Raw genomic sequence first — 25147 nt, forward strand, 5'->3', positions numbered from 1 at the left:
AAAAAAACCTGCCATTGTTTGTCTTGGAAAAGAAACTGTGTCACTACTCTAATGTGGTGTGCACGATCTTACTAGTATAGTGAGTTTGAGGAAATCAGGGCCACAGTGATTTGTGAATGTGTGGTGCTTGATTTGCACGAAGGGCCTAAATCCTTGGCATGGAATCTTAGTTGTAGTAGAATTTATTCCGAAAGACTTAAAGGAAGTTGATTAAAATATTAGAGATATTGACGTTGTCTGAAGAGATCTTGTATTTATTTCTTTTTAAAAAAAAAACCACAATATTGCCATAGCTAGGCCCTATTATGCTATTGTAATCATAGTTGAACCAAGAAGGGTGATTAACGATAGCAATTTATTGTACCTGAGGAGGAGAGAAAATAGGAGATGTTGTTGTTATCATAAATCATATCATAAATAACCAAAAAGAAGCACTCAGAATGCTTGTGTGGTGTCAGCAGCCAGCCCCTTCAGGCCCGTTAGCCCAGGATGTAGCCATAGAAACCCCAAAGTCATATTGTTATCTTAGTCTTGCTGCAGTTATGTGATACAACAGCATTAACATATAGATTAGGCCATTTATAATCCTAGGTGTCATTTCAGGTCGGCTTGCTTATATAGCATTTTAGTTTTTTATTGTGCAGAATGTTAGGGAAATAGTGCTTTTTTTACAGGTCAGTGTGTGTATAAGTATTTATAACACATCATCCTCACTCTGCTATTAATTTATTGTGTTATTGATTGGTTGTACCATATAAATTGTCACTGTCTAATTGTCTTGTCTTTGCTAGTAATTTCATTTTTTTAAAGTAAATAGGCTTATTTAAAAAATACCTACCCACTTACACACACTGAGTTGTGTTTTAAGGGTCTAANATTTTTTTAAAGTAAATAGGCTTATTTAAAAAATACCTACCCACTTACACACACTGAGTTGTGTTTTAAGGGTCTAATTTCTATTACGTTGTAGACAGCACAATTTGAAGAATATTTTATGAGGGGATGTAGTTGGGATTTTTTTTTTAATTTTAGCCTCATTTAGAACTANATTTCTATTACGTTGTAGACAGCACAATTTGAAGAATATTTTATGAGGGGATGTAGTTGGGATTTTTTTTTTTAATTTTAGCCTCATTTGGAACTAAAAATAAAATGTTTCTGTGGGTGGTTTTTGTATCGCTACTCTTCCTGTCTTTCCACGCGTCCAGTGTCCACCTGCCTGACCAAGCCTTGCCCCTTCAGTACCCTGTGCTCTAAACCCTCTCTGTCCCCGGTGTTCCATCAGGTTACTTCAGTTATGTTCCATTTGCTCAGTCTCCTTACCTCAAAAAGTAGGGGAGAGTCATTCATTTGTTAGCTTTACAGCCTTAAAGATATTGGCAGCAGCATTTTAAAGATGCTGCCTTTATCCAAGTCGTAAACGTAGTGGTCAGAATGCCAAGCACTGTTGCGTGTAGTCCGTGAAATACTTAGGGGCAGAAAGAGCTCTGTCCTGCCCTTTAGATCATCCCACGTGTACGGTCCACTATGTGTGGAAATGACCCCAATAAAAAGATCCTCAGCTCTTACAAGTAGGAGGTCAGATGTCAATACTGAGGTTTGGCAGATGTGAAAACTTAGATGTGAGAGAGTCAGTGGGCTGGGCAAGGTGGACTCATGGCACTGGTAACAGAGGCCACAGGTGGTTTCAGTCTAGACCCCCTTCTGTCCTCATCTCTCCAGGTGTGGCTGTATGTGTACCTTAAACCGATCCCTGCCACAGCACTTGAGCCAATGGCCACAAAATGTGGTTGATTCTTAAGGATGGGAAATCATGTCCTATTTGACTTCATACAGGATTGAACAGAGTGCTTGCCACAGGGAGATTCATTAGACACCAAGCAGACGAGTGAGTGAATGAATGAGTAATAGAAAGAGTGAGTCCCTTCAAGGAACTGGCGACAAGAGTATCCAGATAGACAGAAACGTGTTTGAAAAACTATGCATTCTAAATGAATCCTTTCGTATTTGTTAATAAAAGAGGAATCTATTATAAAAACAGCAGGATGCATAAACTAGTAAGAAAATAGGTAAGTTTGTGTCATTATTGCTAGAAATTTCTGCATGTATATTTCTTTAAAAAAATCACAAGAAATCTAGTTTTAAATGCATTTGATTTTGGTGAAATATATACAGATAGTTTTATTGTCCCTATATTTAAAGTTAGGAATGCAAGTATAGTTTCGCCTATTTTGAGATCATGCCACTAAATTTTAAAGTTGCATGCATCTGTGTGGTTAATGAGATAATAAGCTTTCCGTGCCATATGAAAACAATTTCCTTCCCCCCCACAATGTCCATGAGCTCTTTAGATTATTGTGTTTCTTTAAAGGCATTTATTATTCTACTTAAAAAGATATTTTGTTCTAAGTCAATATTTATAGAAACTTAGAATTAACCCATTAAAAACCCTTTTGGTGTGTCCAGGCCTTATTGCCTTGTTTTATCTTTTGTTCAAGAAGTTTGGTAAAGAAGCATATTTTTCTCATTATTCCTCTGGGAAATGTAGCGAGTGTGGATTATTTATTTGTGTCATTAACGAAGAAAAATTAGAGTGGAATTTGTATTGAGTCCCCTACCCGCATCAACATTTGTGAAAGTTTTAAAAAGACAGACGTTACCACGGACCCGTCTTATTTCTGATCTGTAAGTAGAAGGGAACTTGACTGTTGTTCTGCCGTCAGTCACACACTGAAGGAAAATGTTAATTTGGTGAAACTGGGTGAAGGGTATTCATGAGTCCTTTGTAGTGTTCTTACAACTTTTCTGTAAGTTTGACATTATTTCAAATTAATAAGTTAAAAAATAATTCTACGATCAAATGTTGACCTGGAATCATTGATTGTTTAAATGAAAAGACACCTGAGAGATCATCTCTATCTCCTTCTTTTTCCATACCTTATGATAAGATATGGAATTTGCTACCAGTTAAGTGTCTCTTTTAAATTGTATTTCTGACCATGGTGATAAATTTGTGCTGAGTCATTCATGATATTTCCCATCATTTCCTTTTTTTGACAAATGAGAAAGCATACCACATATGCAAAACTCTGGCAGAATGACAAGTTACTTTTCAATATGGTAGGTTTTTCTTAGATTGAATTATAGCATTATATAATTTATAATTATAGATTGAATTATAGTATATATATGTAAATTTTATTGAATTTATATGAAGAATAAGGGTGTTGATAGTGGGCATGAGCCTTTAGCAGAAACTTGACATTTTTTTGAAAATAAATGCTCCTGTGCTGGTTTAAGTGTGGTTCTTTGTGCGTCTCTTTTCTTACTGTCAATAGCTTCTATTTCTCCCAGACGTGTAGGCGTTATATCATAATTTATGGTATTCCTTGAAGAATGACAGTATTAATGATCGGTTATAACAGATATCACAGTTTTGAATAAACTCTCGCACAAAGGATAATCAAATCAAAATCTTATCACTGTTAATGTTAGCCAAATTTTAACACAAGCAGAATAGAAAATACCAGTTTTATTAATAATTTCTTACCATACCTTTAGCAGCATGAACATTAACCCTTGCCCAGAAGCAGCTGCCCTCACTTAAAATATCTGCTGTCCTTACAAAGTGTCCCAGCCGCTCTGGACTGCTCCCACTGCAGGTTAGGGCCATTAGACCAGCTGGAGGAGGTGATGCCCACTTGCCCTAAATGCTAACTCACGACTTAACGCTGTCATGCGGGGTTTGGAAGATTAGAGTGAGGAGAGTTGGGGGGTTTTTGTTTGTTTGTTTGTTTGTTGTTTTTTATCTTCTCAAAAAGGATTGCAGGGTTAACTTTATAATGTATATCTGTTATTGACCGGTGTTATTATTTAGTAGTTTGAAATTGAACTCTGATTAGTTGTTCTGCTGAAGAAAAACAAAGAACAGGCCTTTCGTCTGGATGACCTATAACAAACTCTCTTTCTGTTAGTCCTGGAAGTTACCTTTCTAGGGATTGCTTCCATTAGAGTAATCCCTCTGCCCCTGCCCCTCCCAGGGCATCCACCTACGGCCCTGCCTGGGGGACTCATCCTCCCAGAGCTGACGTAGCCCCCGATGCACCTCCAGAGATAGGAGAACAAGACAGGCTTTAACACATCTAAAGGCCCCTGCCTAAGCCGAACCTTCCTCTTTCTGCTTTGGCATCGCTGGGGTTTATGAACCTCTGTCAGGTAGGAGGGGGCTCTTTGGAATTCAGAAATAAAACAGTAATGAGTACTCTAAAATGTTTTCTTCATTCACTTGGAGAATATCCTCAAGCTCTCTTCTTTCTCATTTTTGATGTTTGCCCATTAGCAGTTGAGAAGATTCGAGGTCTGTCTTGTCATTCTGATAAAGATAGGGTTGGAAGGGGCCGTTCAATTTTTCTGACCAGAGTAGATCTAGGACAGGAATCTAAAAACTTTTCTGTAGAAGGCCAGACACTAAATATCCTAGGCGTGCTCATTGCTTATATAACCAGAGTACGGTAGAGCCCAAAGTGGGAGGCTGGTCATTTTCCAGTTGATACGAAAAAGTGTCACGGAAGAGGGAACACGTGATTGGAGACTAAGAAGAGAAAGTCACCGAAGTGTCAGGGGGGGTCCTTCCAGGTGGAGGGAGCTGCACGTGCAGAGGCACAGCATGTGTCCTTGAGGAGCTGCAAGTGAGTCTGCGCGACAGAGTGGCAGAGGGCTCAGGACGCAGTGGAAGGTGAGGTGAATCACGGAATCAGATGATGGAGCGCCGTATAGGTGGTGCTGGAGAAATTGGGTTAATTTTACATTTTAGAATACTGGCTTTCATCCTGTTCTAGCCTCACAACAAAAGCTTTTGTGGAAGCTCAGCAGGTAAAATAGATAACCTTAGGGGTAACCATTCCACTTAATAGAGAATAGGGGACCCAGTCTGTACTGTGCGGTGCTTCCAAAAGGGTTCCACAGACCCCTCAGGCTCTAAGGAACTCCTTGGCAAAGTAGTGACGTAGGGACCTATGAAAGGTTCTTGAGACGGGGAGTCATATGCTTGGATTTGTGGTTTCGGAAGATCAGCATAAGGCAATGTGAAAGATAGGAGCTGGAGGCAGTGAGACTAGTTAGAAGTATGGAGAAGAGGTGTTGAGGATTCGAGCAGACAGTAGTAGCAGTAGGGAGAGCGTGTTCCAGAAAATGCAGTAGAAACTGTGTTCACGATGCGGAAATAGAGAAACAAAGGAAAGAAGGCATCTGGAATGATGTTTCTACTTAGGCGCTTGGATAGGTGATACTGTCGTTCTCCAGTCATGCTAACAGTACTTTGTCTCAAATTTGTCTTGTGCCAGACGTCATTAACCATTCACCCAACTCCGTGTCTAGGGCTTGAGCTAATTAATAATCATCTTTCTTCTCTACTTCCTTATTTCTCTTAATGACCGCATTGCTCACTGCCCAGGGTTCAGAGCCTTGAGATGGTGCTTGACTCCTTTCTCCACTCTTAGACCTAATCATTTATTAGATTCCGTTCATTCTACCTTCAAAATCTCACCTACCTCTATTGTTTCCTTTTGTTACCACTGTTCCAGTTCAGACCCTGTTGTCACTTACCTACATCATTTCAGTAACCCCTAACTTACTTGTCACATCTCCGTTATTATGTTACCTCCCATCCATCATGTATGTTCCTGCCAGAAGAATTTGCTAACATATACCCTCTGATTGTTCTTCCTTGTCTAAAACTCTTCACCAGGTCCAAACTACCAGTAGAATAAAGATCATTTAGTTTTTTCTGGAATTCAAAGCTTCTGGGGTCTGGATGCAACCTTAGTAAGCTCCTTTGTACTGTTCCCCGTCTTATACCCTGCTTGCCAGGTGAATATTCCCTGGCCTCCTGTGTTCCATCTCCATCTCTTCACCATCTGTTCCTTCATCCTGTGCTTCCCCATTCCTAGTCTGCAGATATCCAAAGCACTACCTAATTGGTGAAATCTTCCTTAGATCTTTAATATTGCAGTAATCTTTCTGCTTTGAACTGCTGTAGCTCTTTATCTGTCTTATGGGGCTAATCACTTTCTATGTGCTATACACATACACTGTGTCCCCATGCTTTATTAATATGTGTAGAGAGAAATAATGTGATCTTAAAGCAACTCAGTCAAGTAGGCAGGGCCAGTAACATTAACCCCTTTTGAAAGGTCAGGAAACAGGCTGCAGGGGTTAAAAGATTGCTCAAGGCCTGTTGCTCTCTAGTGCCAGAATGCTGGCGGAAACACCATCCCTCTAATGCCAAAGCCAATACGTTTGCCCTCGCACCACACTGTCTCTCAAAGTGGCTGACGTCAAGCAAGCAGAAGAGAAGACGTAAGTAGTATACGAATTGTATCCAGGTTGGACACTTGCATTTTCTCAACTCCAAGAATTAACATTCGTTATAAGAGTCCTAAAAAATGTATGCTTTTTTTGTAATTTCTCAGGTAGTAGTCATATAATAACCCACCTCTTGATCTTCAGCGGTATGGGGGCGGGGGTGCACGCGTATGCACACCTGTACAGAAGAGGAAGAAGTAAGAGAAAGACAGTATTCAGTTAGGTTAGGAAAATAATTAAGGAAGCAGGAGACAGGAAATACTTAGCAGACTCCAGGTCCTGAAAGTAGGGCCAAACCACTCAAAAAGAAAACAGTCAGTCTGGATATCTGCTGTCCCTGATTGCCACCCTTCCGATAACGATGGCGTGCGAGTTTGGAAGATCGTTGAGGATCTACCACTTTACTTACCCTCTAAACACTGTCCATAAATTCCTTTCTCTCCCAGAAATCACGTCTGAAGCATTGCTGTTATTTGTTTAGAAAGCATTGCTTTCTAAGTATTCTGCTAACAGCTCTTTTCTTTTCTTTTACCAGAAGAAGAAGAAGAGCAGGTGCCCACTGATGGCGGTACGTCCGCTGAAGCCATGCAGGTTCCCTTGGAAGAAGATGATGAACTGGAGGAGGAGGAAATTATTAATGATGAGAATTTCTTGGGTAAGAGACCGTTGGATAGTCCCGAAGCTGAAGAAATGCCTGCCATCAAGCGACCACGGCTGTTAAGCACTAAAGGGGACACCCTGGACGTAGTAGTATTGGAAGCTCGAGAACCCCTCAGCTCAATAAATACCCAAAAGATTCCGCCAATGCTCTCTCCGGTCCACGTACAGGACAGTACAGACCTTGCCCCTCCGTCCCCGGAGCCGCCGATGTTGGCTCCAGTGGCAAAATCACAAATGCCAATCACAAAACCATTAGAAACAAAGTCATTTACACCGAAAACAAAGACTAAAACTAGTTCTCCGGGACAGAAGACTAAATCACCTAAAACTACTCAGTCACCAGCAATGGTCGGAAGTCCTATTCGGTCACCAAAAACTATATCCAAAGAGAAGAAATCTCCTGGACGCTCTAAGAGCCCCAAAAGCCCCAAGAGTCCCAAGGTGATGACACATATTCCCCAAGCACCTGTCAGACCGGAAACACCAAATAGGACTCCTTCAGCTACGATAAGTGAAAAACTTAGTAAAGAGACCGTTCAGGTAAGACAGATACAGACCCCCCCAGAGGCTGGGAAACTCAACAATGAGAATCAGCCGAAGAAGGCTGTCGTGACCGATAAAACGATCGACGACTCTATCAATGCCGTGATTGCGCGGGCTTGCGCCGAACGAGAGCCAGACCCTTTCGAGTTTTCTTCTGGATCAGAATCCGAAGGAGACATTTTTACCAGCCCTAAGAGGATTTCAGGTTCAGAATGTACTGCTCCAAAAGCTTCCGCCGCCTCCAACAACTTCACAAAGTCAGGATCCACTCCCCTGCCTCTTTCAGGCGGAACTTCGAGTTCGGACAATTCATGGACAATGGATGCGTCCATAGATGAGGTTGTGCGGAAGGCAAAAATGGGAGCCCCTCCAACTATGCCTCCCAGCTTTCCCTACATCTCTTCCCCTTCGGTCTCTCCTCCCACCCCCGAACCTCTGCACAAGGTGTATGAGGAGAAAACCAAGTTGCCTTCATCCGTGGAAGTCAAAAAGAAGTTGAAAAAGGAACTGAAGACCAAAATGAAGAAGAAGGAGAAGCAGAGAGATAAGGAGAGGGAAAGAGACAAGAGCAAGGAGAAGAGTAAAGAGAAAGACAAAGTGAAAGAGAAAGAGAAGGAGAGCAGCAAGGAAACCAAGTACCCCTGGAAGGAGTTTCTTAAAGATGAAGAGCCAGATCCCTATAAGTTTAAAATAAAAGAATTTGAGGATGTCGATCCCAAAGTGAGATTGAAAGACGGAATGGTGAGAAAAGAGAGAGAGAAGCATAAAGATAAGAAGAAAGACAGAGACAGGGGCAGAAGGGATAAAGATAAGAGAGACCGGGAGAAGGTTAAAGAGAAGGGGCGGGAGGACAGGCCCAGAGCAGCCCCTGCGCCCGTGGTGCTGCCCCCGAAGGACGTACCGCTGCCCTTGTTCAGCCCCGCAGTGGCCGCCAGGGTCCCCGCCACGCTGCCTGCTCTGTCATCAGTGCTCCCTGAAAAACTGTTTGAAGAAAAAGAGAAGCCCAAGGAGAAAGAAAGGAAAAAGGACAAAAAGGAGAAGAAGAAAAAGAAGGAGAAAGAGAAGGAGAAGGAGAAGAAAGACAAGGAAAGGGAGAGAGAGAAGAGGGAGAGAGAGAAGAGAGAAAAAGAAAAGGACAAGCACAGGCATGAAAAAGTAAGCACCTTGCCATGTCCGGCGCTGTCCGGACCCAGTCGGGCTGAAAAATACAGGTAGACAAAGCCCGCGGTCCTGTCTGTGTTCTGGATGTGCATTGCCCGTAAGTGAAACAGGAAGATACTTGTAATGTGGTGATGAGATTTGATTTTAATTCTAAGACCCACAAACTTGTCATCAAGCCCCCTCCGTGCTAAAAAATGTTACAAATTCATAGCCCAAGAGGAATCTAATCGCAGACCATAAACCCTCTAGTAAGCAGACAGACTAACTAGTCTCCAGCAGGTTAAAAACATCTGTCACCTTAAACTGTAAAAAATATTTATGTAATTACCAAGTGTACCGCACACTGCTTTGTGCCCAAATTATTAGATACCCCAAAAAGACAGCATCCATTTTACTCAGGGCATGCAAAACTGTGGCCCTGTTTTCAGAGGACGGCTAGGCCTGTGGAGTCCGTCTGGAGGATTCATGTCTCTTTTGGTGAGCCGTGTCTGCAAGTGTTTAAGGTTATGACTGTCTGCTCCTTTCTGTACCATCTCTTATCCTTCTATTTTCTGCTTTAATAAGATTAGGACTTGTTTCCGAGTATCGAGGCTGGCTGGTGGGCAGAAAATAATTCCAAATATTCTACAATGTAAGTAAATCAGGCTCTCATAGAGTACAGCCAAGGAAACTGATCTATATCCCGCAGTTTTGTAGAAACGGGGACCTCAAGCCTTGGGGCCCAGGATGTGACCTCTGCTTTTATGGCTTTGCTCTTCAGTTCATGGTTCCTTGGATTACAGTGGTCGACTGGTTGGTTTGAACATTTCTTTTAAACTTTCTGAAAAAGTGTCTAAGTATTCATGGTGTCATACACACAAATTCTCAGAGACCCTTTCCCTGCCCCTCTAGAAGCAGTCTTCTTGGAGTTTTTGCCAGAAAATAATAACACAGTCATTTTCCCACATAATAAAATAGATGTATTTGACACATGGCAGATCTATGATCATCAGTACTTTTGCAACATTTCAAATTTCAAACTTACTACCTAGAAAAATTAGTTTAGCTGACAAGTAGGAATGGCACCTCTCAACATTTTTCTGCCTAACTTCATGCTTTTTCTGTCCCCCTTGGCTATTCCAAAATATAAAGAAATAGAATGGAAATCCCAATATAAATAACTAAACATCCGCAAGTTAACAAGACACAGAACTCCAACTCTTGTTTCCATTTTAGAAATCATCTTCTTATGTTTATGTGGCACCTGGCACTCACACGTACCTTATTTTCTCCTCGTAACACACCTGTGCCTGAGGTCCAGCAGGTATTGTTACCAAAATTTGTGGATGAGGAAGTGAGTCTGAGAGGGTGCCTTGTCCAAGATCAAGGTCACACAACCAGCAAAAGCCAGGTCACTGACACGAGGATCCTCTTCACGGTTTGGAAATGCTTACTGCTGGAGATCTTGCCCGGTAGCAGTTATCACTCACCCATCACGTACCCAGCACCTTGGCACCTGAGCCCTCAGTAGATCAAACAGGGTCCTGTTGCTTTCATCACCGTCTTAACTGTGGAAAGTTACTGGAGTTGTTTCAACGGCCATTATGAATTTGAGTAAAGCCCATCAGATTAGATTGGTAACAGCAATCCTCGCCTTTCTGCAGCTTCCACCTGACGCTGGGAAGGAAAAGTCCCTCGGACTACCTTGGTTGCAGGTAAAGGCTCAGTTACGAGTTGCTAGATTGCACCTAAGAGAAGGATACAAGTCCTTGTATCATGTCTGATAGGTTATGGCTCAGATGAATGACAAAAGATAAAGATTTATAAAAGTTGGCTCTCTTATAAGGTCTTCAAAAAGAATAAACCGTATTGTCTCTAGAGTTAAATCTGAGTTCACATCCTGCCTTTTTTAGCCGTATGACACTGGGCAAGTTACTTTTGTGAGTAGTAAATGAGATTACATCTGAGACGTGCTCGGTACTGTGTCTGGCACGTAAGTAAATGCCCAGTCAGTGCAGATCATGCTGGGGATGGAGTCAAGTGTTATCATTTCATTTTGAATCAACCCACAGAATGTAGAAACCTAGAGTTTGCTACTTCATTGGACCAGACTAGCTAACGTACTGTGACGGGGGACATCAGCTATGCTTAGCAGTGTTGAAAAATTATTTCTCCTTCCTTGGCATCCTTTTAAAGTTTAGCTCTTTATAGAGAGAGGAGAGGATAAAGCCATTGCAGCCCATGCAGATGCCACTGACAAGGTTTAGAAATTGAGATATTAACGTAAACCTTGACTTCTCTTCTTTCAACTCCACTTATTCCTCCCTGAGCATCAAGCCATACGAGTAAATGAAAGTGTACCTGAAATTGGGTTACATAAGGCTTAAGAAGTCCCTTACATACCCTCAGATCAAAATAATGCACATCTTAGCTGCCCCGAGAAAATGTCTTTTGTCACAAAAACGAGGGCTGCGGTGTCCTTCTTCCTTCTCCTCGTGACCAGCTCACAGGAGCAACTGTCACAGACATTGACCCCAGTTTTAGCAAGCAAGGGCATTGTTTCAATAAAACAAGAAAAATCTCCCCATATTTATTTAACCTGCCTGTAAAGTTTTTACCATCCACACACACATTTATCGATACAGGAACCACTAAAGATACCATTAGTTATTTTTTTTTATTTTAATGTTTTTTTATTATATTATGTTAGTCACCATACAGTACATCCCCGGTTTCCGATGTAAAGTTCGATGATTCATTAGTTGCGTATAACAGCCAGTGCACCATGCAGTATGTGCACTAAAGATACCATTAGTTAGATGGGAATCTGCATGGTAGGTTGAAGGAGACTTGGGCTCTGGAATCCAGCAAATCTGAGTGAAGATCCAGGGCATTTTTTTTTTTTTAAGTTTCTTTACACCTTAGATGCTCCACCTTTAAAGTAGGGATATGGTGACACTTATTGAAAAGCAGCAGAACACTAATAGTTAATATTCATTGACTAATTAGTATATGCGAAACACTAATTAGTATATGTGAGTTTAATTTCTTACCACAAGTCTATAAGGTAGATACCATAGTTGTTATCACTTTAAGATGAGAAACTGAGGCTTGGAGAAATTAATAAAGTTGCCCACGATCACACCCTCAGAAGTGATTCAGGACCCATGATTTCAACCCAGGCCATCAGATGCCATCATTGATGTTTCTTAGCCACTACACTTGCCTACATTAAATTAAAAATGGATTCATTGAAATAATGTATGCAAGGCACCTTGGCTTAGTGGTGCATCATCGGGAAGAAAAATCATTTTTCTAGTAGTGGTACTAATCTACCATGTAGTGACTTAACGCACAATTTGTGTCCCCCTTTATGTGCGATAATATGCACTGGTCAAGGTTAGGAGTCTGATCTTTTGCCTCTTTAAAATAGAAGCAAACTGACTTTTTGTGGACAACATTTTAAGTGCAGTTATGCTGAGCAGTCGCAAACGTGACAGGACGGCTTCAGCAGCGAGAAGCCAGCAGTACCGTTCACAGCAGTTACAAGTTCCCATTTGTGCTTATTGCAGTCAGTGTGTGTACCACATGACTTAATTTATCAATGGAAGGCTTTTGAAGTTTAGATGAATGTTACAGGACTACTTTAATTCACATTGACTCTTGGTATTTGAAGTGTTTTTTGGAAGGAGGATTGCTGTGAAAAAAATAAATAAGAAAATGTCTCATTATTTGTTAATGGAATTGAACAGTTGTCCATATAGCCCAACATAGGACATAAACCAAAATCCACCTGTTGTCAGATTTGGAGATATATTTTTATGCTCTTGAGTACAATCTGAGAAGGCATGGTAGAGTGTCATCCAAAAAATGACAGTGTCACAACCTGCGGGTACATAGGCCGAGTGCTGGCCCAGGAAGATCATGGGCTTTGGCAGTCAGACTGATTTGGATCTCAGTTCGAGCTCTACCACTTACTAGTTACTCACCAACTTCTTCATACCTCTCTGACCCACTACTCCCTTCCCTCTGTCTCCTTCTTCCCATTCGGTACTGGAAAGAGACAGCATCATCATAAAGTATGGGTTACCTCTGCTTAAAAACAATGGTCTCATACCTTCTCCAGCAATATTTTGGCTTATAGAGGCCTTCTCTTCTACCCTCTCATGGAAGACTGTAAGTGAAGACCAGTTGGTGTCATTTAAGATGACTCTCCAGAACATCCTTACAACTAACCAGTTATATGGATGAGCAACCCACAGGTCATTGAGATTTGCTCGTAATGAAAAGGTCGTAAATTCTAGAAAGGATTTCCCCAATTTTTATCCTATTGATTGATGAACGTTACTTTGAGCCAACATCAGCTGTTGGAGGAACTAACCCAGATAGTAAAGGATACTAGCAGCTGCTGCTTAGTGAGTGCATACGGCGTCAGACCACCCAGCTCGGAGGGTTTGGTGCTGTTGCTGCTGTTTGAGTAGAAAAACACCACAGAAAGGTCAAGTAGCTTGCTGTAGCTGGTGGGTAAAGGAACTGGGACTTGGCCCCAGGTCTGTCTGAGCGAAGCCTGTGTCCTTTGTCACCCAGAAGGGCCTTCTCAGCTAGTCACTGCAAAGCTGATGAGGGAATAAACACGGTTTCACACTCGGGAGTAAGGTGGACATCATGATTTTAGGAAACTATAGTCCCTGAAGAGACCTTAGAGAGCTCCTCTTCAACCCCATATTTCAAAGAAGGGGCAAGGGGGGTCGTCTGCACTTAATGACTTCAGTTATCAGAACAATTAAAATGTTTGATGTTTCTTTAATCTATCCCCAAATCCCTTAGCATTTGCCCTCAAATAATCTTTTATTGAATTTAAACAGTTTTTTCTTTAATGAATGACAGATAGTTGTACTGGTTTTTGCCTTTAACAAAAGGTTGTCATTGTTTTCCCTTCTGTTTGGAGTAATTTTCAGTCTTTTCTCATCAGCTCTCATAATTAACTAGTGAAATGAAGAGTTTTCAGTCAATACAATAGCTCAGGAGAAAGGGGGAGATACTTTCTTCCTGTTCCAAGAGGAAACCAGTAACTTAACATTTACACAAGTGTGTTTGAATTTATAGACATTTACCAGAGGCCATCTCCAAGTCTCCATGTGAACAAATTTGAGCGCCTAGTGAAAGCCTGCGTTCTGTTTCACTTGCCCTTGCTGGATTCCACTTGTCATACTTGACCACACCATAGAACCTCTTCTGACTGTCCTTTTAATGTCTTAAACAGTTTATCAGTATTTAGACTATGTTTCTAAATTGAATTAATGTAAAGACCTTAATTGCAAAGAAAGACAACAAGGTGCTCACTGGTCATCATAATTCTGCATCCGAAACGTTAGCTTATTGAAATTAGCTCTTCGTCAGTACTATTTCTGGGATATTTTGCTGACCCATTAGCATAGATGGGAATCTGAACTAGCATTCGCTGAACCTGCTGCCACCCTATCTAGCACACTTTTTTTTTTAATGAAAGAAGTTTAACGTTAAAAAAATAGAAAATAAAAACTTGGCCAGATTATATTGACAAAGCTGCCCATTACCTTTGCAGAAAGTCCCTGTCAGAAGATAAACTTTAAAGCTGGAATGCATGAAAGAGTTCCAAGATAGAATTTAAATTTAAACTGATTCTTTATAGATAAGCTTTTTAAAAATCCACCTCTTTGCTTCAAGTCAGGATTTTAAAAATAAATTTCCCCTTTAAATCTCTTGAGCGATTTTCATTTTTTGCAAGGCCGCACTGCTGGTGTCCTGGAAAAATGGAGAGTTAGAGCTTTATCAGTTGGTGCCCTGAGGTATGTGGCAAAGAAGCTAAATCCTTGAAGATTAGCAAAAAAAATGCAGCACATGGCAATAAGGGGCTTATATGACTACTAGTATTAGTTCAGGTGAAAGCAGTATTGCTTATACATAAAACTGGACAAATCCACTGACAATGTATTTTTAGTTAGCTACAAAGGAGTCTTCTATTACTGGACTTTGCTCTTTGGTGGATTGGGAAGCTTAGTAATCCACTGTAAATGCTCTGTGCGCCCCAATTCTCTGCTCACTCTCAAGTGCAGTGCTTTTATTTTAACCCTTAGAAGCTCATGTTGTCCCCAGAGTTTGGCTTCATGCCATTAAAAGATGGCCTTAGTCTTATGGGTGAAGTAATTCAAATAATTGTCGTTTATTTAGTTTCTTGATTTCTGGGAAGAACACACGAGAGATCACTTTGTGAATGCAGGACATGTCTTTGTTTTTATTTTGGTAGGCATTTGGATAAAGTTAATGTAAATGGAAGTCTGATAAGAAATTTTAGTTAAGAGACGGTGTTTTCTGTATCTGTATTCTTAGCATACTCATTCATTTTTTTTTTTTTGGGTACTTGCTTGAGTGTTATCTTTAGGTTAAATCCTATTTAGCTTCTTTAAGAATGAAATTAAGGTTTTAAGTATTTGTAGGGAGGGTTACTGTATGTCCTGGTTTGCCTAGGACAGTCCCAGTTTACACACTTTTGTGGTGTAATTAATAGCTCCCACTTTCACTCCCAAAGGTGTCTCTGGATGATGTGGTCACCCTGATTTTACCCTAAGATAAAATTTGAAGCTGAGGTAACGGGTTCTGAGTCATTCATTAATTCTACAAGTTTACAAAATGTCTTTAGTCTTCAGGGCACATATATATCATTTTTAATTTAATTGGACTTACAAAATGTATCTCTATTTTTGTTTGCTTATTTTTTTTTACATATCGTATCATTTAACTTTTTAAAATAGTAGGACATAAATAAACCATGTCTTGATTCTTTTATCCTGACAAGTTACTCAAGGTGGGATCAAAAACCCAGCCAGTTTTGTTGAATGGAGGTGAGGCCGAAGTCAATCACTATATGAATTAGTTAGCCTTACATAGAGAAAAAGTATTTTATAGCCAACACTAGGGGCACGTGGGTGGCTCAGTCGGTTAATCCGACTCTTGATTTTGGCTCAGGTCATAATCTTAGGGTCGTGAGATTGAGCCGCACGTCGGGCTCTGCACTGGGCATGGAGCCTAATTAAGATTCTCTCTCTCCCTCTCCCTCTCCCTCTGCCCCTCAAGTCCCCTGGCCCCCTCTCTCTGCCTCTCTAAAAAACAAGAGCAACAACAACCAATTCTAGCCATCTCACAAATCTATGTCATTTATCATAAAAGATATTTACAGAGAAAGTGAATAGCCAGCTCCATGTAAGACCCAGCGTTACCAGAACAAAGGACTCAGTGGCATGGTAGAGGTGAGGACGAATTTAGTGTCAGGAAACCTACAAGTAGATCATTTACTTACTGACTTTTTCACTGTGGGCAAACCACTTAATCCTTCTGGTCCCCAGTACTTGGGGATGATAATACCTTCCTTACCCAACTTACAGAGTTCAAAGAGCAAATTGGATCATGTATATTGAACACACTTTGTGCTGTGCAAGTGTGAGTTATGATTATTGTGTAGTGTGGTAATAGAAACGGACCTAACGGCATTATTATTAATATTATTTGTATTTATATTATTATAATAGTCCCTATTATGAGAAGCATAATGATAGTAAAGATCTTTTTCAAGGTAGAGCAGCTTTATTTTTAAATAAAGCCTAAGAAAAGGTTAAGTGCTTAAATAATAGTATTGCAGGCTGAAGGATGTGGAATATTACTCATCATTTATGACCGTATGATGCTAAAGTTTTTTAGAATTAAAAAAACATAGGGACTTTATATAATTTTCCATTCTCTGAAACAAAACAACTGAATCCAATCCTAGTTTTGCTGTTTGTGTGACCTTAGAACAGAAAAAGGAAAAGAAAAAATGATTGCTTCATATACGATCAGTTTCCCTATAAAACAGAAACCCTAATGCCTACCTCACATGTTTGTTAAAAAACCTGTATGAGAACGTCTGAAAAATATACAGCCACAATGCCTGGCAGGTAGTAAGTGGTTTAAAATGTTTGTTTGTTTTGCATATATTTGTCTGTTCTTCCATAGATAATTCAGAAAGGTGAGAAAAATAGAGAAGTCTTAATAGTCTGCAAAATAGACCAAGCCATTGATTTTCAGATTTGGTTAGATCTAGAACTCTCTGTTAAAAAAAGGAATGGGGGGAAGTGGGTGCAAACCCTAGCTAGTTGTCCATGGGTCTTGCTCTGACCCCACCCCAGTGGCCCTTGCTCCCCTAGGGCCTTAAGGAGAACCACTGGACATACTGTCCAAAGAACTGGGCAAACGGAAGAGACGTGTGCCAAAAGTGAGACCGTTTAGAGGAGTAGTTTTTTGTGGGGAAGTTAATAAGTTAAAGTTTAGATGTAGTGAGATGAAACGCAGGATATTGAGTTCAAAATGTTCAGTAGGCAATATTCTATTTTGGTCTTAGATTCAATCAGTGCTAGTCTAGAGACAGAGATTTTGAAGACATGACATAGTGTAAAACCTACGGCTGAAACCATGAACAGGGATGAGCTCACTGAAGAAAGTGTCGAGGGACAAGGGGAGGGGGCCCAATAAGGTCAGGCAAAGGCAGGGGACCTAGTAGAGGAGAAGGAAGGAGTGTGGTAAGACGCCCAGTAGAAAGCATACCAGGACATCAGGAAACGACTGGTGTCTGAGGAGAGTGGTTTTAGTGGCCTCCTTGGGAGAGAAAGTAGATTGGAGTGGGCTGAGGAATGAGTAAGTGAAGAAGGAGACAAAGATGTGAAACTGAAAAATATAAGAGGTTGTCAGTGAGAAGCTGAAGGGCAGGCAGGTTTTTTTAAGATCGTTGAGCACATTTAAAAGCTGGCGGAAAATTGTGGAACTGCAAAGTTGAAGATGCCTACGTGAGGAGGAAGTTTCCTCAAGAGACCAGAGGAGGAGGACTCCAGTATAGTTGCCGATGCAGAGAAGTCTGTAGGGGCTGAAGTTCTCCTGCCCGGTGGCCTCAGTGTTCGCTCCTGTGGAGCTTGAGGGACAAAGGAGGAAAGGAAATCACGGAGATAGGTCTGGAAAGAGGTAAGGGTTTGAAATCATTGCTTCAGATAACTTCTTTCACTGTGCCTTGTGCACTTAAGATATGTCAGCCCCTATGATAGGCACTGCGAGGCAGCAGTGAGCAAACCGATATGGTCTCTGCCCTTACCTAGCCGAGCAGGTAATCCAATAAACTGCATTGAAGGCGTAGGTGGAATTGGAGTCTGATGGTAGACGTTTATGTGATTTTGAAATTTTTCTTTGGAATGACTTGGTGCCCGTGAGGATGATTTTAGATTGGTCCTGGACAGATGGTGAAATAACCAAGGGGCAGGGAGTTGAGCGTGCTTGAGTTGTTAACTCAGTATTTTAGTGCCTCCTACATACCAGGCACCACTGTTCAGGAGGGTGGTCGAAACCACAGATCTTGATGTGACGATGGATTTAAAAAAAAAAAAAAAACCAAAAAGTCAAGGGGGATAGTTCAAAACATATGAAAAAATAGTAAATTTGATCGATGTGCAATATAGTAATTAGACGATATAATAGATTGAGCATTGTATTATACGAATATTCATTTCCCTCCAGAACTACCACACTGTCCTATTAGGATTTAATTCTTGGGCTTAAAATGTGTAAGTCAGTGGTTTGCAACTAGTCGTCACAGGGACTAGCAGGGTACTGTTGGCAGGTGGCAGGACCCCAAGACCAGGGACATTGAACATCTCCCACTGCCTGCACCATTCCGTTCAACAAAGAACCATCCCACCAGAAAAGCCCCTCAGACACTTGTGGGAAAACTCTGAAATAGATGATAATGTGAGCTACAGAGCTTTTGTTCACTTTGTTCATTCAAAGCATTATACCATAGGATCTTTACACCAAGATGTGTGAAGGACCCTTTTAAAATCATGCTTGATTTGTGCATTCCCTTTCTGACCATTGACTCAAATATTTGGGAGGATCTTCAGCCTATTCAGCAGCTATCTCCTTCACTACAAATCCTTCTAAAAACCACTATTTTCTTCTTTTACAGTATTTCAGATCTGCTGACCACTAGCCAAAAAAAAAAAAAAAAAGTTTAATGCTGCCATTATGCTTGGTGTTACCGTTTTCTTGTATGGTAATGCAAACTTAGGGTGGGTTTCATGTTTCTCACGTTCCATAAACGGATACATTTTATCTTACAGATGCAGATAGCACTGCATTTTTTTCTATTTACGTGAGGTCTGGCAATTACTTAAATGTTCACCAGACTAGGTGAGTTTTTGTTTAAAAATTCTAACAATAAAAATCCAAGAAATTAACCAAAGCTAAGAAAATACAAAAATAATTCCCACCACTTACCTGAAGTGATTCAAGTTTGTAGAATTTCTTGTGAAGCCAGAGAGCCTGCAGTTGTTGAGAAACAAAAACAAAATAACCCCGACTGTCCTCGACTGTCCTCGAAGCTAGCATTTTAGTAGCATTTGAGGCTTAAACTGGCTTATCAGGTTTGTGGAGATGAGGAAGTAGACGAAGAGGTGGGAGGCATTTTGTTGAAAATGCATTTAACTCTAATGTAATAACTTCAACAGATAAAAGTGGAGCCAGTTGTTCCAGCCCCAAGTCCGGTTATCCCCCGATTGACTCTCAGAGTTGGTGCTGGCCAAGACAAGATGTAAGTAGAAACGTTTTCAACTAGAGTGAAATAAATTGAACTTAACCTTCTCTGCTCTTTCCTAATGGGTTTAGAGCTCTAACCTTTTCCAGGTACGAACACGGAGAGTCAAGCTTTACTTTGGGAATTCTTCGTTTTCAAATTGGATCAGTTTCTTTCTCAAAGGAAGTGCTTTTTGCTTTGTTTGACGTACAGGATCCCTTCTTTCTTGTTCTCTTTCTCTTTTTTAAAGACATGACATTGTGTCTCCGTAATTGTTAAGGTCCTGGTTATCTGAAAAGGAAGAAACTATATATTGATTGGACTGACTGCCATATTCCTCCCAGGTGGAGGTAATGTTATACCTTCTCAAGTATGTATTCTCTACGCACCATGACAAAAAATGGAGATTCTCATAGTTTTATTCTGTACCTGAAAACAAAGATACTGCCCAACGCTTGGTGAAATAGTATATGATAGGAATAACCGAAGTCTTAATTATCATCTCGTTTGTTTGCTTATTTGTTAAGAAAAGATTGGAAATATGAACTGTTCGTCTCAATTTTCACAGAGTCATCCTATCCAGCCCATCCTTCTTTAAAGTAAATTAGTTGACTTTGTTTCTTTTATTCATTTTTGGGATACAGATTAAGGCCTACAATAAATACTCTTACATGATTTTAATAAGGTGATTAAACCTTGATTTCTTTTTGTAAATTATGTTAAAAGATCGTTCTTCTTGTTGTAAAAATCATGCTATTTATCATTTAAATGAATTCCACAAGTTAAAAGTACTAGTTTACAATCTTATTTTTCACCAGTAAGCCTGAAAATGGATTTGTTTACATTGCAAACAATCAAATATTGTGTAGGAAATGGGCTTACAGAGCACTGAATTTTCATTCAGTTTTTAGCCATAATGATGAAAGTAGGAGCCATGCACTTACATAGTGGGTAGACACCAGAAAATATGCTTTGTGTTCTCAGTGGTTCATTCCATCTTAAAAGTTTGTATTTTGTGCTGTTGCTTGCGCGAATTCCAAACATAACACAATGAAAAGGTCCAATATCATTAGGATGAATGATGTTGTAGAGGAAAACATGGTCTTCCAGGAAAATGTGTGTTCTTTTGAAGATTGAAAGAAGAAGAAAATCCAGATGGTTCTTCCTTTTCTCACCTAAATTATCCACATAATTTCCACATTACTCTTTTCGGTTCTATCAGTAGAAACCTAGACAGTGGGTGGTAGTGTTACTGACAAGCTTAGACAGTGTTGATAAAAATACTGCCGATTCAGCTCTTCTTTAACCAGATACTGGTTTACCCTATGCCCTCTCTTTTACCTACAAAAAATGTGAATAGTGTCCTCCTCTGTCAGTAGAAGGCTGATTAGCAGGGCGACCCAACCAGAGTAGCTATTGATACTATCTTTTTGGAAATTCTGTACTTGGGCTCGTTCCTCTAAGCGAAAGATATTCTGATTTATCATTCAACAAATACTTTTCTCTTACTAGTTCACATTTATTACTGTTTTCTCAGTAACTTGCCATTACTTAATCTTTACGTCCACAAAAGAGTTTGGCTTGCTCATTCCCTTTAGAGAAATAAGGTCTGTGAAAAGGCTTTGATAATAATATTCCTCTCATCCACCCTTAAGCGTCTTTCATTCATTCTCTTGACTATTTTTCTCCTCTCAATAAATTACTCATGCCCCTAAGATACTGGGAAATGTGAAAAATAGATCCTGTTATTCTGAAACAGATTGTCCAGTATTGGGGAAATTACAATACTCAGACATTATAGACAAATTGCCCATGAGAGTATAACATTATATAATATGTGAACTTTCAAATATTTAGGTAAATAACCATGTTATATGAATCATTAATCACTTGGCCGAAGTCAGACACAAGGAAATATTTACAATGGACAAAGGAATAAATTAAGTGAAATAGATTACTTTTTAAATTAAGAGAGAAAAAGAGAACCGAGTCACATAGTAATAGGATTTTGTGTAAAATATATCTTTTTTTTTTAAAAGATTTTATTTATTTATTCGACAGAGATAGAGACAGCCAGTGAGAGAGGGAAGCAGGGGGAATGTGAGAGGAAGAAGCAGGCTCATAGCAGAGGAGCCTGATGTGGGGCTCGATCCCATCACGCCGGGATCACGCCCTGAGCCGAAGGCAGACGCTTAACCGCTGTGCCACCCAGGCGCCCCTGTGTAAAATATATCTTAATCAGTAAAGAACTTTTTAAAAAAAATCTAAATCATGGATCAGCACACTGTGGTCCATGAGCCAAAATCTATCCCACTGCCAGTTTTTGTATGGCTTGCAAGCCAAGAATGGTTGAAAAAAATTACAAAAAGAATATTTTGTGACACATGTAAATTTATATGAAATTAAAAGTAATCTTTTATTGTTGTAGCATAAGGATACGTGGCTTATTGCGTGGCAGTAGTAATGGAAAAGAGGAGGTAGACTCATATAAATGTGCCTTTACTTAGTTTGTACACAGTTGGGGCTTCAGTTCTCCTTTGAAGTGACATTAATGAGCAGAGTGGGATTCAGGACGGGGGTCTGCATAGTCCGGACAAAGGGTTTGTTTATTGCTGAAGAACAGGTGGAGGATAGTCTTTTGAAATTATGGGAAAAAGGAAAAAGCTTTACAGGGTTCAAATTATACCCTCTCATTGGAAGATCTTTAAGACAATATTTAGTTTCTAAATTTTCCTAAATAAAGAAGGTCTTCTGCCCTTGATCCAGGAAAATACTTTGAGGTTAGACTATTTCCTCGGTTCTCTGATGTTGTTCCTCGTAGCGAGACTGAGGCACCTTGTTTTTTGCCTTCATTTAACATGCATGGAGTCTATATTCTAAAGGGTCTGTGGGAAGTCCAGTGCCTCCACCAGATAAGCGTTAGGATACAAGATGACTCTGCAAGGACCTCAGATCCCTTTGACATGTCCCCCAGTGATGGGTCTCCAGAGTTGCCCTTAGTAACCCTGAAGTTATCATCTCTGCACCTATAAAGTTCGTGAGTAGTACGAGTGGGAAGCACATTGAAGTAAACTGCAAATCCCTCAGCCTGGCCTGCCCGTCAGGTGGGTCTCAGCTTGCCCAGGAACGGCCGCCTGCGCCTGTGTTGATGAGGGTCGTGAACTCGCACTTGTACTTGGGGACAAGGAGCAGGGTGAGTAGAATGTCCAGCAGCACGAGACGGGCAAGGGCAACATAGTGTGGCCATGCTATTTGTCATTCCAGTCTTACTATGAACTGAGTTAGTTTATGCGGAGCAAATTAGGAAGAGTGAGCTGACTTATGGCATCCATTTATCTCTTCATGTCTATGAAGAAAATAGGGCAAAGTAATGTGACAGGAGTATGTTGGGGGCTGGGACAGTTTGACAAGACCGGCAGGAAGGACAGGACAGAACAGGGCCCACAGCTCTTCTAAGTTTAAATGTGTGTGGTTTGATTTTTCAAGCTCAAAATCTGTTAAAGAAACTTCTCATTAAAAGGAAAGATAATTTTAAATATTGGTAAAGTCTTAAAAATCAATCAATAAATATTGGTAGTGTATGAAGAAAAAAATTAAATGTATATAAAGATTGGGGTGAATAATAGTGGCAGGTTTGGGGGTTAGGCATTCCCCCCTTGCATTTCTCAGATGCCTCTTCCTTGCTGCCCTCTGCCAGCACTGGGGAGGAAGATTCTGTCTTTTTCTCCATCCAGTGCTTTGCTCTTTCCCTTGAGTGGAGCCCTTCCCCGGTGAATCCCCCACCGTCTGTCAGCTCTGTTACTCTGGCTGGTCGATGGGGGTTACTATGTCAGAGAAACTGTGCACTGGTCCGTCTGCCCNGTGGCAGGTTGGGGGTTAGGCATTCCCCCCTTGCATTTCTCAGATGCCTCTTCCTTGCTGCCCTCTGCCAGCACTGGGGAGGAAGATTCTGTCTTTTTCTCCATCCAGTGCTTTGCTCTTTCCCTTGAGTGGAGCCCTTCCCCGGTGAATCCCCCACCGTCTGTCAGCTCTGTTACTCTGGCTGGTCGACGGGGGTTACTATGTCAGAGAAACTGTGCACTGGTCCGTCTGCCTGCAGGACGCTGTGCCTTTATGCAGTGAGCGCACCAGAGAAGGGATAATTACTTGAGCTCCCCCCCAACATCCAGTAATGGTTGGTCATTTTTTCCAATTACTCTCTAATAATATATTTGATCAAGTGGCATGGAATCATTTATGATGCCTTTCAGAGAACAATATTATTATCAATGATAATTCTAAATTTTCTTTTGACAGATTACAATAGATTGTCCTTTTATAGATGTAACCACTTTTCCAAAATATGCAAATTATACTGAGATAGTTTTCAGTGACCACTTTGCTGCTGGCAGTTACGGTTTTCTTTCTGCCAGTGTTTTGGTTTCCGCTGTCAGCACAGCCCTGAGTATTAGCAGATTCCTCATGATTCTGGAAACTTTCATTAATCAGACCTCTCGTAGCAGAGGTGCTGAAAATTGGTTGCTTTCCTTTTTGTGTAAGTAATTCCGTTTTTTGTTGCAGTTTATGGAACTTAGTTATTTCTGGAAGGGGGGCTTTTTAAGAGTTGGAATTTCTAAATCATATGTACTATGAAAATGGGAGCTAAAAGTTTGCTTATTAATCTTGAAAAACATAAAGGGTTTAATCTTTAAAAAGAAAGTACTCATAGATATTTGTTGTCTTTTTATGATCCAAGCTTTCCTGAATAACGCTTTTTGACAGTACAGCTAGAAGTAGAGAATAATCATGAGCAATTACAAGAATAATCATTTAAAATATTTTTAAAGAAAATAAGCATTTTACATTTTAAAACGTAGCCAGGTTTAGCTGAAAGACATTTAATGGGGTGAAATGTGTGTCGTGGTTTTTATTGATAAGTTCTTTAGAGAAATAATAGCAACTGATTTTTATCCTACTTTCTGCATTTCCCTCTTTATGTGAAACATTGTTTATTCATATATAATTTTTTCCCAGTCTAAACAAATTTACAGTAGCTTAAAAAGGGAACAATTAAGTTATTAGAAAAAAGGCACAGGAAACTAATACCAAGAAAAGGAAAAAGAAGCGAATGATTGCACGTCAGATAGGATTATGGCTTTCTCCAAGGGCAGACAGTGAAATACAATTTTGAAAAGGAAGGTGCTCTGAGTTTCTGAGGAGAGACAAAGTTTCTCAGGGTACCAAATTTAAAACTTTATTTCCACGCGGAACCAGCTGACCCCCCAGTGTCTTCTCTAGCAGCTTTTATAGCAGCTGCAAAGACAGGTTTTGTTTAGTTCTTGTAGGGACCTCGAATGCAAGGGTGCAGCATAGTAACACACTCGGCGAAGACAACTCTGTGTCAAAAATCTTCTCACGTCTAGTGGAAACGTTTTTTAGGAAAAGCAGTCATATTTCATATTTTAATAAAAGCATGCTGAGGAAGCCTAGCAAAGCTTGTTGGTTTAAAAAATCCTTCAGGGCGCCTGGGTGGCTCAATCAATTAAGCATCTGCCTTTGGCTCAGGTTATGATCTCGAGGTCCTGGAATCGAACCCCACCTCGGGCTCCCTGCTCAGCAGGGAGTCTGCTTCACCTTCTGCCCCTCCCCCCTCCTCATGCTCGCGAGCCTGCGCGCACGCTCTCTCCCCGTCTCTTGCAAAAATAAATAAATAAAATTTTAAAAANCAGGGAGTCTGCTTCACCTTCTGCCCCTCCCCCCTCCTCATGCTCGCGAGCCTGCGCGCACGCTCTCTCCCCATCTCTTGCAAAAATAAATAAATAAAATTTTAAAAAA

At 40.5% G+C, this 25147-nt stretch overlaps 1 protein-coding gene across 4 annotated transcripts in view; it reads left to right on the top strand.

Moving 5' to 3' along the window:
• TAF3 (TATA-box binding protein associated factor 3) overlaps nucleotides 1–25147 on the top strand; it is a 195354-nt gene that overhangs the window by 135278 nt on the left and 34929 nt on the right. For 2 of the 4 annotated variants that reach the window (XM_034644553.1, XM_034644556.1), the window contains exons 3-5: nucleotides 6899–8721; nucleotides 10371–10421; nucleotides 19269–19351. In XM_034644553.1, coding sequence (XP_034500444.1) covers nucleotides 6899–8721; nucleotides 10371–10421; nucleotides 19269–19351 — 1957 coding nt within the window. The remainder of the gene's footprint in view (nucleotides 1–6898; nucleotides 8722–10370; nucleotides 10422–19268; nucleotides 19352–25147) is intronic. The other 2 variants (XM_034644554.1, XM_034644555.1) reach the window with 2 other exon arrangements.

This window comes from Ailuropoda melanoleuca, chromosome 15, assembly GCF_002007445.2.
Source record: "Ailuropoda melanoleuca isolate Jingjing chromosome 15, ASM200744v2, whole genome shotgun sequence".
NCBI classification, from domain to species: Eukaryota; Metazoa; Chordata; class Mammalia; order Carnivora; family Ursidae; genus Ailuropoda; species Ailuropoda melanoleuca.